We start from the raw sequence: 19,812 nt of genomic DNA on the forward strand, positions 1-19,812 counted from the left end.
CTTTAGCCGTTGTATAGCTTTACATAAATCTCACATTTAATCTGAGCTCGCTGGATAAACGTATCACACCACATCAGATACAATCCCGTCGTGAATTGTTTGCGGAGAAATAATGTTTTTGGTATTATTTCCAAGCTTTAAAAGCGTTGACACGGCAGTTTGTATTGACTGGATCGTTATACATAACTTTTTCAGCTATATAAATGTCTGCTTTGCTACTTTATTTTGCACATAAGCAGCCAGTAGCCCCTTCCTGGAAAACAAAATCCAAGAAAATTGCCAGGAAAAGCACAAGAAAATCATGGATTTTAGATTTCCTCTTGTTTAAATGCAAATAGACTGTATTTATATAGTGCTTTTCTAGTCTTCACAACTACTCAAAGCGCTTTTACATAGTACAGAAACCATTCACACACATTTATACACTGTGGCTGAGGCTGCCATGCTAGGTGCTACCTGCTTAGGGCTGCTCGATTATGAAAAAAAAAAAATCAATCATCATTTTGGTCAATACTGAAATCTTTTAGAACGATGTTGTAATTATTGAACTTAAAAAACAGTGAAAAAGTTAAACAAATCAACAGTGAAAAACACCTTGAACTGTGAAATTCCCCGCCATACTTTTCATTCAGAACACAAGACAAAATAAGAGTTTACTTGCAAAACCTGATGTGCAAAATAATCGCTTTTCTTGATTATTCTGTTTTTATGATCATTAGGAGCCGAAATCGTAATCGCGATTAAAATGTTGATTAATTGCACAGCCCTACACCTGCTCATCGGATAAACATTCACACAACGATGGCACGCTATCTGGAGCAATTCGGGGTTCAGTGTTTTGCCAAAGGACACTTCAACACGGGCCTGCAGGGCCAGGAATTAAACCACCAACCTTCTGACTGGTGGGCAACCGCTCTAACATCTGAGCTACTTAGTTTTGAGTAAATAGAAGAACTGGGTTGCTAGCATGAGCAATAGTATGGATGAACAGACAATAAAAACATACCTACAATAAAAAAAGACATTAACAGAAAATACAGTGAAAAACACAGCACGGATTAAATTGTTTGACATTTTCTTTTGTATTTGTCCTTATTATGATGAGTTAAAGCTATAGTGCGTAGCTTCTGTCGCCCCCATGAGGAATTCTAAGTAATGACAACAAAACTGTCTGCCTGTCCACATGATACAGCCTTCCATGTTCGCGCACGCGCCCCCACCCATCCTCCACCCAGTTGCTAGTAGCCAAGGAGGACACGGAGGATTAAAAAAACATGGACTCTTCAGAAGAGGTCATTATCTTCGCCGGACGCCACAATCTTCCGAACACAGCAAAGCTGAGAAATACAGAGAGAGTTGTGTGGAGCTGATGGTCTTAATTAGCTTTGTAGCAACTCATTTGGCAATGGCTTAAATTGTAATGGACGTTCATTAATATCAAAAAGTTACTCACTAAAGCTTTAGGAACACCCATCTTAAATGAAATGTCTGTTCAAAATCCGACAATGTTTTGGTGTACTGATGACTACAAAATGGAGTGGTTGTTTAAATTGAATGTATATAAGTTGGCGACTTTTGTCTCTAAAGCATGAAACAAGAAGAACAAGAAGGTTCATTTGTGTGATATATGGAATTAATGTTGCTATTCTGGTATCTGGATCCCATACTGTAAACAATGGCGTCTTGTAGGCCTGTTTGGGCTGGGCATATTTTTTTTGAATGCATGACACAATAATGAAAATGATTCATTCATTCATGTTTGAGCAAGAAGTGAAAAAGTTATTTTAGCAAAAATGAAAAAAAATCATAACCACCAGAGAGAACCAGTGATATGTAATACTTGATTAAAATGACCTAGTTTAACAGTAGAGAGAGGGTTTCTGTGACCGACCTCTGCCGATGACTTGGTTGAGGTGGAGCAGCAGCTGCTCCCGGGCGATCACCACATGCTGCACCTCAGTCAGCAGGTCTGGGTGGAGGCAGGATGGGTCGATGTGGACCGGGGCCATCAGTAGGGGGGACACCAGCTCACCCTCCATTCCCAGACCCATCCCGCCTCCCAGCGTCCCCAGTCTGGGAGAGAGCAGTTCCCCGTTGCCCCCGTAGATGGGAGGAGCCCCGCGGCACGTCTCGGGCCTGTCTGTGCCCTGGTCTGGGGAAGCAAAAAGGAGGGGATGGAGGGAGGTCAAAGGTCAGCGATTGTATCAGCGGGGCCCCCCCAGGGGTCAAGGTGTGTTACAGGATCGAAAAAAGAACCGAGAGCAACATGACATGGCGTTGGAGGGTAGCTGAGCTGGAAAAACAATGTTTCTGATTTCTCCTCAGCTGCTGTTAGTGGAAGGAAAAGAAATGCAAAAAATATGGCATGCAGAAATATCAAAATATTATCCAAAGAAAAGGAGAAGGAGGACTTACAGACATATATGGTGGGCTCAAATATGGACTATCTATGAATTTTTAACCACTGAACCTACACCCCAACTCTACCTGTGGACAAGCAATGAGTTCATTAGTAAGTCTATCTACTCAGGTTTTAGGCCTTTCAAGTCACTTTTTAGCAGCAGGAAAATTGCTCTGCCCATCATAATCAGGATCATAATACATGGAGCCCCCCTAATGCCCTCAGGATTTAAGCTTAGGAAACCAGAACCACAGGGGACTCGTTTACATTACATGAAAGTTGAGGAACACTGGGCTGTTGGTCGGTTTACTTGAGAGGAAAGAGAACACAGACTCCACAGTTATCCATGTCTCACTGGCAGCTATCTTTCTGTGCTGAAAATAACATAAAATGACATGACAGTTGAACAAGTAGGGATGCTTTTCCGTGACAGAAGATTGTCTTCAGCTTAAAATCCCTCTGCAGCGGACAAATCAACTGAAGGAAGTTAAATATATTTAATGTCAAAGTGTTTCACAAATAAGATTTCTTTGGTCGTTTAGTCTATTCATTTTTAATGCTTTTTTTTTCATGCTGAATGGTGCTTTTGCATGATTATTTGTGAAGAAAGTCAGATTTACAGATCCGTTTATAAAATCAACCGATCGATAAGTCGAGAAAATCGCCACACAGACACAGACAAAAACTGCGTCAATCAAATTGTTAATTCATTCACTGTAAGTGTTCCAGAGTTGGCAGGGAGCGGTAACAGTGGGGGGTTATGATGATCTACACTGGTACAACAATGATTTTGATCAGTGGATCAAAAAAAATAAAAAAATAAAGCACCAAAATTCTTTCAGAAACTTACATTTCCTCAAGGCTGCAGGTGTTAGTTCAGAACATGTAAGGCATGCACCGCTAGCATAGCCTTCAGCCCCACGGGGAGCGAAGCAGGTAGATGGGGGGGAGGGAGGGAGGGAGGGAGGGAGGGAGGTGGGACGGGGGAAGAAAAGGGAGGGGCTTATCTGGTTGACGTACCCTCCAGCAGGGTTGTTCTATAGTCGACTGACTCGTGGGAGACCATTTCGTTAGTGGGGCTGACGCTCCTCGCGTTAGCCAGCCTGTCCAGATGCTGGATGTGACCCCGCCCATCATACCACACCTCAGACAGATCTAGAAGTAGAGGGAGGGGGGAGGAGGAGAAGAAGAAGAAGTAGAAGGAATGATAGAGACATAAGGGGATAAGGAGCGCGTAGAAAGAAAGGTGAGAGGGAGAGACAGGGTGATGAGACAGAGAAAGAGAGAATGAGAGAGAGAGAGATGGGAAACAAGTGATGAAAAGAGAGCAAGAGATAAAGGGAGAGGTAGAAGATAAAGGGGAGGGGGAGAGATGAGAGAATTACTAAGAAAGGCCAAGCGTTTCACCAGTGCGCCCCACACACAAACTCACTGTGAACCCACCAGGCAAAACAAAACCCAGCAGACACTCATGCACACGGGTTAGAGAAGACACGCTGACCTCCAGCCGCATGTATGCAAATATATGCACACACGCACAATAACACACAAACACGCACGCACGAACGCACGCAAAGACACACATAAACTGATTTAACAGACTAACATGTCAGGGCTGGGGTCAATTCACTTTTAATTTAACTTCAAAATATTTAAAATATGAAATACTTAAACTATGATTGATTTAATCTCGATTCACTCACACACTTTGTTGTTTGTTGGAGATTTTTAATTTTTTTTTTTTTACAATTTACATATTTTCCTCTGATAACATTTGCTTGTTTCTAACTTATAAGAGTAGTACTAAAGTAGTAAGTACTTAACCCTCCTGTTGTCCTGGGGTCAAATTTGACCCGTTAATGCCCAAAAGTAACATGGATGCATGGATGTACGTTGTATGGAACCCATACAACAATCTTTGCATGTCAAATTAATGATTACTTTTATTGAATTTTGGGTGTTTCATTCAATTTTATAAACATGTTTAAATGGTTTTAAAATTGTATCGTGACTAAAGTTTGACATAAACCAGTCTGTGATTCACTCAACATCCTATGATCTTAACTATTAGTCAAAATAATTCAGAATTTCTGCTTTTTTAACTCAAAAATTAGGTACAATGTCATATAAATTAGGTTTATCGACAATTCATTTCAAAATAAAACGTTGAAAAAAGTGGCAAAAATGTTTTTAAAAAAGTGTCAAAAGCATTAAAAAAAAGAGCCAAAAACGCTGGAAAAAGCACGAAAAAATTCAAATTCACTTTTGACCTGGATGGACAACAAGTTCGTGGTCGACGGGAAGACAACACGAGGGTTAAAATTCACTCGGCTTGCCAATATTCCTGCCAAACCTCGTTGCTGAAAACATTTGCATTTGACCAGAAGAGAACATCACAAAGGACTGTGAAATCAATGGTCCCTTGTCTGAGATCAGGGCTGAGTTTAGAATGGCAGAAGTCGCAGAAGTGAACTGACCTTTGACCCAATGACCCCCCCCCCCACCACAACCTGACATCTCCGCTCTTACCGTCAATGTGTTTGTTCCTCCTCCACATGAGCAGCGATCCCAGCAGCAGCAGCAGCAGGCTGACACACACGCAGCCCACGATCAGGCCGGTGTAGTCCTGCTCCTGAGCCAGCGTCACCTTGCCCAGATGCCTGATGGAGTCCGCCTGGCGCCACTGGAACAAGTCAAGGGGTTTGGGGTGTCATCAGAGTGGAGGAAGTGAAATGTAACACTGATAATTACTACCGAACTACCATCCATACAGGAAGGTCAGAGGTCAGTTACTGACACGTGTTTAGACAAATCTTTATCAGTCCCTCCAGAAAAACTCGATTATGCGATCGCATAATTCAATGCATAATGAGCCAAAGTCCGCATATTTATGCTGGGGCCGAATTTTTTCAAATGCGCCGCACTTTCGCCGCATAAATTGCCGATTTCCGCGCAAAATATGCGGGGCTTGCATGATTTGATAATCCCCGCATTTTCGTTACAAAAAAAGTCACATATATCTTAACAGAAAGTTGAAAAATGTTGCGTTTACTTCACACAAGAGCAGCCATTTTCCCCTGTTGCCATGGGAACGTTATGAAGTGACGTTATGAAGTGATGTTATGAAGTGACGTTATGAAGTGACGTAATTATTTGACGTGAACATCATCGAAAAGCAGGGTGTTGGTGGAATCACTTTTTTTTCTCTTTTTCATCAAACCGCAGTTTGTGCAAGTTCCCGCAATTTCATCGCATAAAATTGCATAAATATCCCACATATTCCACCACATTTTTTAAGAAAACGTGCCGCATAATCAAGGATTTTTGCCTGCAACAATCACAAAAAAACTCCGCATTTTTCTGGAAGGACTGCTTTATGTGCGCAATGCATTTAGACACAGACTTAGAGAAGTTTGGTCCAAAAATATAAATTTGACTTTTAACCCTAAATCTTACTATTAAGTATTACGTTTTAAATATTAAAATGACAATGAAACACATGCTACATGTTTGGGCAGTGAGACATTTTTCTTTTCTCACAAAACATTTGACTATAAAGCTAATGTGCACACTTTCAGCTTTACTTGTTTGACTAGCATTACATCCATACTGGATCCATTTATATTTGTATTTTTGGGCATTTCTGCCTTTATTGGATAGGAAATCTGAGATATGATAGAGGAGAGAGAGATGGGGAAGACATGCAGGAAAACCATCAGAGGTCGGATTCAAACCCTGGACCTTCTGCGTCGAGGAACAAACCTCTGCACGCGTGCACCCGCTCTACCAACTGAGCTAACCAGCCACATAGTGTAATCATCTTTAATCTAACACTAAATATTAAATATGATGACTCAAGTTAAGTTTATGGTTTTTCTAAAATGATGGTACTCTCTGGTACAGAACTGTCTTGACTCCTACACACTGCACTATATATGTAGGCAGATGCTTGATAAACATGTATGCATGACACATGCAGTAGATCATGCATGGAATATACTGTACACAAGCATTTAAAAGGCATGGAACTGGCATTCAGACATATGGTATGCAGTAACACACTCACACACACGCGCAAATGCACAAGTATGCGCACACGCACACGCACACGCACACACACACACACACACAGAGTCTGGAGGCAGATTGCATCAGTGATATTGCTTCTGCCATAATTAGTTTTATTGGAAATGAGGTTTCTACTCTACAAAGGGGACGGTGGGTGTGTGTGTCTGGGCATGTCTGGAGGTTGGGGACATACAAATATGTGTGTGTGTGTTTTTGTGTGTCTGTGTGTTGTTTGGTGGAGCTAAGGGATATTGGCTGACCATCCCCTGAGATACAGGCTTTCCTTTTGAAGGCCAGTTCACAAGTCAACAGCGATGAGGCTGATAAGGTCCGGTCTGGAGCACGCCGCTGTTCACCAGAAGGCGACCACTGGATATTATCTTTAAGGATGACATGAGGACGTCTGAAGCGCAGCATCTAATATTAGTTTGTATCATAAAGGTTGGACATTTCTCTTATCAAACCTCTTATGACCCACTGCAATGTTGGAGGCTGTTTGTTGCAAACAAGGATGTTAAATTTACTGAGGAACTCTCAAAATAAAAAGAATATGCACTGGTTTAACAGAAACCAAATGTTTGAGATTTAACAGTGTGCAAAATTAATGTGTGATGTGAAATGTACCTTCAGAGTTATTATCTATAGAAATATCTTTCTCTCAACTACTTCTACTTCGATTTTTTTTAAATACACCAAACAAAGAAATAAACTTGAAAACTAAAGGCAACAAACTTTTATTTATCCAAGGAACCAAAAACTATAACAAAGTCATATATAGATTATATTTACGGTTATTAAGGTTAAAATAAGTCGGATGGCTCTGTTAGATTTTAAACTCTCTAAATGGAGGACATAGTCTCGCTTTGCCAGACCTTCCTCCACAGCGCTGCGGAGGAGGGTCTGGCTAGTCCACACAGCATTCCTGGATGGAAGAGAAACGTGCTGTGGTTTATTGGCATTTCTTTAAACCAATCACAATCGTCTTGGGGCGGTGCTAAACGCTGGACGAAGCAACAGGGCCTCTGCAAAACAGCCTCGGGAAGGAACTTGTTTTGGTGAAACGTGTACGTAAAAAAGTCTTTTTAGTCGTGCAGCAGAAAACTCAGATTGGACAGATAGTCTAGCTAGCTGTCTGGATTTACCCTGCAGAGATCTGAGGAGCAGTTAACCATAGTCCTCAGAAATCCAGTTTAAAACGCCAACACAAAAAAAGCCCAAGGCAACGGATATCCGGCTTAAATGAGTGAAATCCGGCGGAATTTCCGTCGGCAACGAAGCAATCGTGGAAGTGGAACGTCGTGGATATAGACTACACATTATCTAACAAACAGGCAAAGGGCTCAGGGTTCTTTCGGTGAGTAATTGTAAAGATTTACAAGGAATCTGTTTACGGCATTTACTATGCAATGGACAACATACACACGGAGATACACTGGTAAAAGCAAATTACGTTTAACCATGTATCCAGCTAATTTAAATAGCTCACATTACTATATTGTGTGAGCAGTTAGCTTCATTTAATATTGTATGCGTCGTTTTGTTTTTGCGGCGTGCTAATGCTCCACCGAAACGCGTTCCTTCCCGAGACTATTCAGCAGAGGCACAGTTGCTTCGACCGGAGCTTAGCGCCGCTCAAGACGGTTGTGATTGGTTTAAAGAAACAACCCAGAGTTTTTGTTCCTCCTATCCCTGAATGTATGCGTGGTGTAGCCAAACCCTTACTCCACAGCGCTGTGGAGATTGGAATGCAAGACTACAGATGATAAACGTCTGTCCTGTTTAACCCCTCATTAATAAAAGACAGTGTTTGGAGGAGGGGGGGGGGGCATTTCTGTACTGTACGTCCCCTTCTCACGACTCAGACGACGCTTGACTTACATTCGAGTGACAAGACAGCTGGATGCTGAGCCCTTTCACTCAACACACTCTGTAATAAACTCTCCCGGAGCTGCTTTTTTATAAGGGACTGCATTAGGACAGGAGAGTTATTGAAGTCTCCTGCAAACGATCTGGAACGCTGAAGGAATGTGCTGTTTCCCTTGAACGTCCCAGAGCGCAGAATGAAGAGCTCAATATGGCCGATGGCAGAATGCTCCCGTTTTGTTGCCGAAAACTGATACAGTCCTTACTTCCTGTTTGATTAATGCCAACCTGGCTCCAAATGAATACAAAAATTAGGAAACAAATTGGATAAAAACTTGAATAGCAGAATGTTATTCATTTGTAACTCAGTCAAATTCAATCAAAAACTCTGGACATCATCATGACTATTACAAAACAACTATGCACATACTCTGTCCATCTATCAGCACTGTGTGTCATGGTGTTGCTATGTGGCGAGTCAGCCTCCTCCTCCTCCAGAAGCAGGTGCTGTGATAGGATATGATACCTTTTATTGCTAAAATTCCTTTTGTGAAACAGTGGGGGACTTTCATACGAGTGCATTATAAGTGGCTTTATGGATCTCTGCTGTATTGCATCCACTTCTACTCAGAGCAGATGTTTGATACACACTATCTTGTTCAGACATCAAAAGCCCCTCTTTTTGGACGTGATCATTCTTGGCTCATAGAAACAAGGGTTATCAATATGTGAATAGTGCCATCGCTGCAAAAATCCTCCATCATAAAGAATCATTTGATAATTTGATAATTTCTGGTTTTAAAGAAAATGAACACTGTATACTACATGTTTGAAACAAGCAAATTTGAATTGTATAAAGGTGTGAGTCATCTCACCATGTTGGTAGATTTTCTTTCAAGAGGTTTTAAAAAAAAAAAAATACAATTTTAATGGGTGGAAATTTCAACAGTTGATTAATTAACTTACTGTTTTTACAAGGTACCGGTATGTTTTTACAATACTCTCATTACTGGATAAGAAACCTGTTTGCATACGCTTTGTGTTCTTTACTTCAAATGAACGATGAGCTCATTCACGAACATGCAAATTAAATCAATCTGAACATCAATAAACAGTTTAACACACCCTGACGCACACACCTGACACACACACACCCTTCACTGCCACTTCAAACACACACACACACACACACACACACACACACACACACACACACACACACACACACACACACACACACACACACACACACACACACACACACACACACACGGTTTTCTTTACTGTAAACATGCAGGGAAGTTGGAACAAGATGTCTATTGATTTAAGTGAAGAGAGAGTGTGTGTGTGTGTGCATGTTTGTGTGTGTGAGTGGGTGTGGATGTGTATTACTGGTTTGCTGGGTTTCTCTATAAACAAAAAGGCATTAATTAAAGAAAGTGTCTTTGTTGACCAACTGTTGGACAGGCCATGGAGAGGAGGTGTGTATGCATAGGTGCGTGCACCTGTGTATGAATCTCTTTCAATGGCTTCGTAGTGTGTATGAGCGATGCGAATATGTTATTTTGTGTGTGTTTTTGTGTGTTTGTGTCAAAGTGCAGAGCTTAACCTAAAGTGAAAACAAATAATATAGGCAATAGGGTTAAAAAGGTATAAACGGTTAAACCATTAAAAAGGAGTAGAAAAAACAAAAAACTGATCTTTTCTGCTCTCAGTGCAAACTAAAAAGCACACTGCATGTGCGTTGGTATGTGTAAACGCCACGGCAGGCGTGTCTCACCTCCACCTGCAGCCCGTTGGCGGTGGCGGCCTGCAGCTCAGTGGGGACGAGGCACTCCAGAGTGTTCCCGATCAGAGTCAGAGTCTCACAGCTGTGGTTGGACACCGTCAGAACCTGACACTTCATCGCCTCCCTGTCCATGTGGTCACCCTGCAGCGGAGGGAAAGGGGGGAAGGAACGAGAGAGAGAAGGTGAGATAAAAATGATAAGGGGAGGAAAGACAGCGTAAAAAGGAAGGAGGGAGTTAAAGAAGGAGAAAGGGATTAAGATACATGGGGAGAGAGAAAAAAAAAAAGATTGAGACACATGAGGTCAACAGTTGCAAAAGGGTTGAGGTCAGCAACATTGTCACTAAGGTCAGCGCATCCAGACAGTAGATGGAACAAACCAAATGGTTCATTACTAAATAAGGTGGCGACAAACCATTACAAGTGCAAAATGAAATGTCAAAAATAAAGCTCCTTTGTGATTTTCCTGGAAAAGATACTGCCTAAGGTGCAAATGAAATGCTGCTGTCAGGTGAGGTCTGACGGGAAGAAAAGGATGAGTAAAAAAAAATCAAGGAGCAAGGAGTGGTGAGACAAACTGGAAATCACCAACATAAAACAGTGGACAGAAATGGGATTTCACGCATTTTGGGAATACTGGTACACACAACAGGAACAGAATACAGAGGCTTAGGGGTGAGCTCTTTGGCCAGCCCAGTCCCTGTTATGTAGACTGACCCTCTTTAAGATTAAGTCTAGACTACTGCAACTCCCCTTGTGCCATCCAGCCCCTGCAGCTCGACTGGTCTTCAACCTCCCCAAGTTCTCTCACGCTACACTGCTCCTCCGCTCTCTTCACTGGTTACCAGTTGCTGCCCGCATCCGCTTCAAGACACTAGTACTTACATGCAGGGCCACGAACGGATCAGCCCCAGCTTACATCCAGGACATGTTCAAACTCTATACCCCAACCCGGCCCACTCCGCTCTGCATCAGCCAAGCTGCTTGCTGCCCCCTCACAGCGAGGGACAACTAATCACTCAACGAAATCCCGACTGTTTGCTGCCCTGGCACCTAAATGGTGGAATGAGCTCAGCATTGACATCAGAATGGCCGAAAGCCTACGCATCTTCTTTTGCCGAACGCTAAAAACACATCTCTTCCAACTGCGCCTTGGATGATGATGGAGAAAATAAAAATAAAATGACAGCTGCACTTTCATATAGCTCCTTGTTTGGCTCATTTATTTGAGGCTAATGTACTTGCACTTACTACTTGTTGTCCGGAGTACCTTCAAGATTGAAAGCACTTAATTGGAAGCCGCTTTGGATAAAAGCGTCAGCTAAATGACATGTCATTTAATAATAATAATAATTAAGTTGTAAGGTCCGTATTACACGTATACTGTGCCCGTGTGGGGCACTTTCTTCATTTTTTTTGGGCCCTAAGGCGCACTATTTAATTTTATACCGACATATAGTCAAGTTGCATAAAGTTTAGAGTGGAAGACTGCTGTCGAGGATGGCAAGGTGGGGGCTGTTTGGTAAAGTTTACTCATCAATCACAGGCCACATAAGTGTGTTCTTTGCAATTTACAGACCTCTGTATTGGAGTCCGAAACATTCACACTCTTTAAAGTTGACTTGTGCAGCCTTCAAACTATTTGAAGGACTTTTAAAAAGGCCAGTAAGTGACATGGGTGCAGGATTGACAAAATGACATACATTTAATAGTCTGAAGTCATTTTTTTAGTAATAACACCATGGCTTGTTTAGGATATATTGGGATTTGGAAGCAGAAGGCTTCAAATCTGTTGGAAAAGAGTGTAGACAACAGGAAGCGAGGTGAAGTAATACTGGCTTACGTTCAGGTCTCTCTTTCTGGCAGAGTTCATCATGATTCATAGAGATCAAAAGGACTGATGTATGAACTGAGCTTGCTGCTTCGGATTTAAGTAAGACAGAGCAACTTATTCTAGTCGTGTGACCCCTAGCGAGACGACAGCAAACACCCCCTCTGAGATCTGACTGGAAGCACACACAGCAGTTGTCCACGTGAGTGTGTGTAACCGACCCAGTGAGTGTGTGTTGTTTGACGGGAAGCGGCGAGAGAACAACACAGCCTAATCTGTTCTTTTTCTCCCCTCTCAGACTCGTTCTTGTTCCCGTGTTTTCTCTCCTCGTTCCCTTTTTGTTCCTCTGATTCCATCTCTCTCTCTGTCTCACACATAAACACACTTGTTTGAGTGCAGCAGAAGGCAATAAAGGGAATGATCACATTCCTTGCGTGATAGCTTGGGATTATCCAATTTGACACAGAGTGGAGGCCCGCACCTGTTCACACACGCACGCGCACACGCGCGCACACACACACACACACACACACACACACACACACACACACACACACACACACACACACACACACACACACACACACACACACACACACACACACACACACACACACACACAGCCTGTCTTCTAACAGAGCAACACAAACCAATAATTCACCCACTTGCTTGCAATTAGGACATACACAAAGACAACAAGATCATCCAGTACAATCCTTCTTCAGGATGTTCCTACGCAGTAGACCGAGACAAGTTAATAAAGTTATTAAAGAACCGTCGCAGTAATACAAGTCACTCTGAATGATTTGTTACGATATTAATTGGAAGTGAGATCTCAGTCTCCCGTGAAGTGATCAGCAGTGATAAGAGCCTGGCCACATGCCAAAATCAACAGCCTGGTTCCTTCATGTTCAGCCATACTGGTGCAGAGCTGTCAGTCAGAGCTAAATATTCCTTTATTTGTCTTTTATTGTCAGCCTTTTTTGGGGCTAGAGTTATCAGATGGCGCTAAATGAGCCCAGCATTGGCCCTTTACTGGAGGCCACTGCAGGGCAGGGTTATCAGATGGTGTTAAATGTGGCTGTTTTTCAGTGGTACCATCCCCCCCCCCCCCTTGGGTAAAAATGGGAGGTTTGTCTGGGCTGGAGGGAGGGATGAACGGGGGGAAATAGGTTGGGTTGGTGGTGGATTTAGCATCGGGGCCAAGGTCACGTCTGGGAAAAAGGAGAAAGAAGGGGAAAAAAATGCAGCCAGGATTCCCTGCGAGAGGTTCAGCACAGCTGCCACAAACTGTCAAGCAGCAGTCAACAAAAAAAAAAGAAAGAAAGAAAAGAGGAGAAATATGTATTTCATTGTGTTCCTAAAACAGGCTCTGGGGAACGTGGTGGCTTGTTTGAAAAGCAGCATTAATGTCAAGAGCTTTGACCTCGGCAGGCAGAACAATGCACGTCAACAGAGAGAATACATAGAGAGGTGTAGCAGTGGGGAAGGGATGGGGGAGTAGACGATGGGAAACAGACTCCACTTCCTGTTTTTCTTTTAGTATTGTTTCCTTCCCAAGTTGACCCGGTACGTACCCGACTGTACGTGTTACCGTGTGGAATGGGAGGCAAAGTGCTCCGACCAGCAGAATGAACGCCAACCTGGTTCCAAATTGTGAATTCATCTCATTCAGTAAAGTTGTATAAACTAGAACTCTGAATGAAAATGAAAGTTAAAATCTAACAAATCTGTGGAGTTGATTTGATCAACTAAACCAGTGGTTCTCAAGTTATTTCAATAATGAACCCCCTTTGAACAGTTTTTTAAGCCATGTACCCCCTAACCAGCGCGAATAGTTTTTGGTAGAAAACAAAAAGAGTCTATATATAAAGGAGGAACAACACAGTGATGTCAGCGATAGATTTACTAAACAACTGCAACATTTAAATGCAGATTTTTCTTCTTTTTTTTTTTAAACAAAACCTTGGGAAAAGATGGTAGAAAGAAGAAAGTAAGGCAAGAATAGGTAAAAAAAAAAGTAGAAAGAAGGAAGGCAACACTAGGGCGACAAAAGTGACAAAAAATTCAAATAAGCGACAAACTTTGAAAAAAGAGAAAAAAACTTCGAAGGAAAAAAAAAAGACAGTAGAAAAAAGGAAGAAAGGCAAGAATAGGTCAAAACAAGCGACACAAAACCTTCAAAAACAGGGACAAAAACTTTGAAAAAAGCGAAGAAAATGACAGTAGAAGTAACTACAGCCTTGTAACTGAAAAACATTTTGCAAAAAATGTCACGTACCCGCTGCAGTCCTCCTAAGTACCCCTAGGGGTACATGTACCCCCATTTGAGAAACACTGAACTAAACACCATAAGCACAACTCTGTGGACCTGAAGCAGTGCTGTATATTTATCAGGGTTGGCAGAGTGGTGCAGAGGTGTCTTGCTCTTGCTGTTCTGTGAAGCACTTCTTAAGCTTTTAACACATGGAGACTTTCTTACTTAACAACCTTAAAGTCAAAGATTAGAGGTTTTTTTTTAGGTGTCTTGAGTTTCTGCACCTGTTCCTGGAAGTGTCTGGCCTGCTGGAGATCTCATAAGCAAGACCTTTCATCTGTTACCAAAGGATACAGTTCTGCGTCTAACCTTTATTGTTCCGTGATATTTTTTTCTAACATTAGAGTAGTCTCACGGTGCCAGATTTTCCACCACAGAGCTGCAGAGGAAGGTCTGGCTAGTCCACACAGCATTCCGGGATGGGTTTTCCTCTGCAAAGTAGCCTCGGGAAGCCTTGTTTTGGTGGAATGTGTGTATGTTCAAAAGTTGTTTTAGTCGTGCGAGAGAAAACTCCTATTGGACAGATAGTCTAGCTAGCTGTCTGGATTTACCCTGCAGAGATCTGAGGAGCAGTTAACCATAGTCCTCAGAAATCCACCAGAGTTTAAAATCACAACACAAAGAAAGTGGAAGGTGATGGACATCCGGCCGAAATGAGGGACATCAGGCGGAATTTAGGGCGGCACTTGAACAATCCCGGAAATAAACGTTGGGGATATAGAGTAAATGAAAGGCATTGAAAGACAAGTCACAAACAACCAATCTTGGTACAATTGACAACTGAGCCTTTCTTATCATTATAATGGAGCTGTAGACTAGAGGATGTTGTCTTACCTTGAGTTCCACGATGCTCTTGTTGTCCTTGGATGTGAGCTTGGGGTCTTGGAAGTGGGGGTCCTCCACGTAGATCAGGTCCCACTGATCTGTGGAGTAGCCGTCCAGGACGAACGCCACCTTGGTGACCACGGGCGGCTGCAGAGCCAGTTTGGCCAGAGAGGGCGTGGTGCACTGGATGGACGTCCGGTTCTCAGCGTACACACAGCTCTAGAGGAGACAGGCAGTCGGGAAACACAGACAGACAGAAACACGCAGGTTAGAAAAACTGTAATGCACAAATTCAGGTTTTAAAGTGGACCTGTTATATAGCATTTTCAGGTTCATACTTATACTTAATTTTGTGATTCTACTGGAACATGTTTACATTTACACTTTATTTTTGTCATACTGCCCATGGCTGCTGCACCTGTGTGAGACGCTCTGTTGGAGCGCCTGTCTCTTTAAGACTGCCTGACTTTCTACTGTGAAAAATCACCTGTAAAGTAGTAGCTTCTAAACCAAATACTACATAACCGGAAATGTTTCTGGAGTTATGTGACCTAAAATTGGGGAGAATTTAAAACATCTGCAGCCAAGATTACATCTTTTACTGCCGTTAGCATGCAGCTACATGCCACAATGTTAACACCACAGTAGTTTAAAAAAAAATTAAATAAATAAAAATAACTCCAGTCCTGCCTGGCTGGAGCAGATGACCAATCACAGAAAGCGGGCTTGGAGTTGCGTAACACTTAGTCGAGAGTAGAAAAAAACTGTTGAAACCGGGGCGTTCAGAACAGTGGGAAATCTCAAGGGGATTTCTCTAAAATACCTTGACGTTTTGGCCATGTTTAACATGAAAATCACATGACAGGAAATACGCAAAAGCATAATAGTTCCACTTTAAAAAAAAATGAGACCTGCATTAGGGTTAAGTAAATGTTGCTGGATTTGTTTGTATAATTGTCCACTGGTCTACTGTCACACTTGTTTGGTACTGTTCACGTCTGTGTGTCTGGTGAGTGGTGTCGATATGCAAACATCCATTTATTGCGAACTGTTGGAGAAGAAATAAGGCTTGCGCGACTAGAACGCAACCAGGTGTACGCGCAGCTTTATAAATCTGACAAAAGGAACGCATATGCACATTTTTGTCGGCTTTAGTCGGGAATCTACACAGAGTTTTAAGCTTATTAGGACACAATGTGGCCAGACGTTTTGATGTATTCAGGGAAGTTGGAGGGCAATGTATGGGCGGTCGCAGCCACTTGAGCACGACTAAAGAAGGCACCACCAACTGTAACTACTGAATGTTATCCCTTGCTTATACATCATTAAGGGCATTGTATCTCCCTTGTTTTCTTGCTAACAATATAGGAATACCACTTATATTTGTATTGTATATGTACACACATTTTCTTCTTGATGGAGTATGTGTTGCATGTTTTTTTTGTTTATTTTTTACATTTTATTGCAAACGATATTCAACTAGTCTCAGGCCACCTTTTTTTAGGTGTATTTTAGAACAACTTCTTGGTCTGCATCTGAAAACATTAGCACTGCAAAGATTCATCGATTAATCGATTAGTTGTCAACCATTAAAATTAATCTGCAACTATTTTGATAATCGATTAATCGGTTTGAGTCATTTTTATAAAAAAAAAAGGTAAAAAAAAAAAAAGGTAAAAATTCTCTGATTCCAGCTTCTTAAATGTAAATATTTTCAAGTTTCTTCACTCCTCTGTGACAGTAAACTGAATATCTTTGAGTTGTGGACAAAACAAGACATTTGAGGACGTCATCTTGGGCTTTGGGAAACACTGATCCACATTTTTTTTACCATTTTCTGGAATTGTATAGACCAAACTACTAATCGATTAATCGAGAAAATAATCAACATACTAATCGATAATGAAAGTAACCTTTGCAGCCCTAGAAAACACACTCGCAAACCTTGTCTAGGAAAACACTGTACTAGTGAAAACCCTCTACTGACTCTGTTTACTGTCTAAACTCTGCTCCCTAAAATGAACCATCACTGCTACATATCGAACATCAGCCCTTACCCTAACCTAAAGTTTATCCTAATTCAACCTGATCCTACAGCTAAAATAGTCCCTGGAAGAAGTGAAGACCAAAACTGTTGCATACACTGTATATGTACATGCATTAAGAGTACTCAGAATACTCAGACTAAAGAACGCTCCCTCCAGGTCTTCACTCAGTCACACAGTAGAACAACCATGCAGTAATCCTCAGTTTGGCAGCTTCTTTTATACTCAACACAAACTAAATGAGGCACCGTCTGTTTCAGCTACTGCAGTGTTTACACGCATGGCCTGAGGGCACAACAGAGTTTTTATCCCGTGTTGGATTCAGCCCACATAGAATTACCAGCTTTTGTGCTCATTAAGAACCGCCCAGTGAGAGACAGAAACAACCTAAGTCCTTTTTTACTGAGGTGTTTCATCTTTGTCTCAAGAGAACACAGGTATCGAACGGGGAAAAAAAAGACGCTGAGGTCGGACGTCCCTTGTGTTTACATGGCAATGATCTAAACTTTCCGTGGCTGCTCTAACGTTTGAATCGGCCTTGTATCGGTTGCTCAAGAGGAACATGTACTTGAGAGCTGGACTTCATGTCTGTGTAACATTCTCGAATTACAGCATGCACTGTATGTATGTATGTACATACTGTATGACACAAAGCAAGAAGCTCACATGAGGTAAATTAAGTTGTGTGGAAGAAAGTATGGTATAGGTGAAATATACAACAGTGTAGGTAACTTCATTTTTATTTCAACCTGGACCGTATTTTCCTATGTTTTTGTGTCTAAGTGACTGATGGGAACAACAATCTTAGAAATTGGTCCAGTATTAAATAAATATGCAAGTGGCTGGTAGATTTGCTTCACTTACCAGCCAAAAAAACAATAGTAACCTATTTTGTGGCTGGTAAAATTGGAACATTAACTAGCCATTTGGCTAGTGGACAAAAAAGGTAATTTTGGACCCTGTGTCAGTGGCAAAAACAGCACATTGGACGAAATTGATGCACATTTGCCGTGTAGGATTACATTGCGGCCCGGTTCGCGGCTGCTGGTTACAGCGTTCTTGCTCAAAACTGGACCAACGATTTTTGTTCACACTTGTTACTTAGACATCAATACATGGGAAAATGGGTTCCAGGTTGAAAAATACCAAAATGAGCCTTTAAAGCTTTAGTGCGTAACTTTTTAATATTAACGAACGTTCAAGCCATTGCCAAATGAGTTGCTACAAAGCTAATTAAGACTATCAGCTCCACACAACTCTCTCTGGATTTCTCAGTATGGCTATGTTCAGAAGATTGTGGCATCCGGCGACTTTCCCACGCAGAAACTCGAGTGAAGATAATTAGCTCTTCTGAAGAGTCCATCATGTTTTTTTTAATCCTCCATTTCCTCCTTGGCTACTAGTAACTGCTTGGAGGAGGGGTGGGGGCTGTGCGCGATCACGGAAGGCTTGCATCATGTGGACGCGCTGACAGTTTTGTAGTCATTACTTAGAATTCCTCATGGGGGCGACAGAACCTACGCACCATAGCTTTAAATGTTTAGTCTCCTCATAGTTTATTACTATGGTGAATTTAGTTGACTTTAGTGCAACTAATTTTTTCATCATCAGCCTTATCTCACACTCTTACAAAATGTAGTAAATAGGAGAGCCTTGAGATTGGGAGAGAATTTGGGGAGGGAGCCTTGTCTTGGAAGGGAACAGCATCCAAATGGGGGTGTTACTGGGATCCGGATCTTGGGCAACTTTCCCAGAAACAAGAAAATCAATAGACAGACTATAAAAGAAAAATAAATGGGTACACTTATCTGAAAGCTTTTGTTGATATGACTTGACAAGCAACAGTAAAAGGAGCATGTAAGAGGCCAAAAGTGTTTATAAAATGATCTGTTATCCCATTTAGTGCCTGTCAATATGCTGTTTCACTCTTTAGGATCACAGCAGACACGCTGATTAGTAGTGGTTTATTAATTATGCAAAGCAAATATCAATATGGCGTGTTATTCCTCTACACAGGTGCACTCAGAACAAACCAGACTTGTTTGGCGGCGCGCTAACAGATCGATGCTGATATTTGCGCTGCGGTGGCCAATGATAGTGTGTGTTTATCTTTTGGGCTACAAAAGGTAGATGAGTCCTTGAGTTGACATTACGTGAGGACAGGAGGTAGGGAAATAAACTTGCTCAGTGGTTTAATAATGGCTGGTTGCACTCATTGCAGTACTGATACGGACATCAGCACTATAGCTTCATTTTCTGAAAACAAAAACAGACACAATGGCAGCCTATGTGGACCCCAAGGCTTAGACCGGTTGGGAACCCCAGACCTATGAACTATGGTCTGTAAAGTTTGTAATATTTCTGACTACTGACTCCACAGAAAGTCACTTTGACTGCAGTAGCAGCAGCTATGCCGATGTATTGCTAAAATGTCCCTATGCACTTCTCGATCCCAGGTGGACGCACACAAACACACACTGGAAGTTACGTGCATCCGCAAGCGCTTGAACACAAGCATTCGACAAATTCAATTCAATACGGTTTTATTCATAGCGTCAAATCATAACAGAAGTTATTTCAGGACACTTTACTGTGTGTCTAGACCACACTGTAATTGAAAGACCCAAGACATAAACGCACTGAAAACACACACACACACACACACACACATACT

At 41.9% G+C, this 19,812-nt stretch overlaps 1 protein-coding gene across 1 annotated transcript in view; it reads right to left on the reverse strand.

Moving 5' to 3' along the window:
- met (MET proto-oncogene, receptor tyrosine kinase) overlaps nucleotides 1-19,812 on the reverse strand; it is a 93,958-nt gene that overhangs the window by 17,961 nt on the left and 56,185 nt on the right. The window contains 5 exon segments of the mRNA XM_039808860.1: nucleotides 1,892-2,152; nucleotides 3,422-3,556; nucleotides 4,931-5,084; nucleotides 10,113-10,262; nucleotides 15,103-15,312. Coding sequence (XP_039664794.1) covers nucleotides 1,892-2,152; nucleotides 3,422-3,556; nucleotides 4,931-5,084; nucleotides 10,113-10,262; nucleotides 15,103-15,312 — 910 coding nt within the window.

The sequence above is a fragment of the Perca fluviatilis genome, chromosome 8 (genome assembly GCF_010015445.1).
Source record: "Perca fluviatilis chromosome 8, GENO_Pfluv_1.0, whole genome shotgun sequence".
Lineage (NCBI taxonomy): Eukaryota > Metazoa > Chordata > Actinopteri > Perciformes > Percidae > Perca > Perca fluviatilis.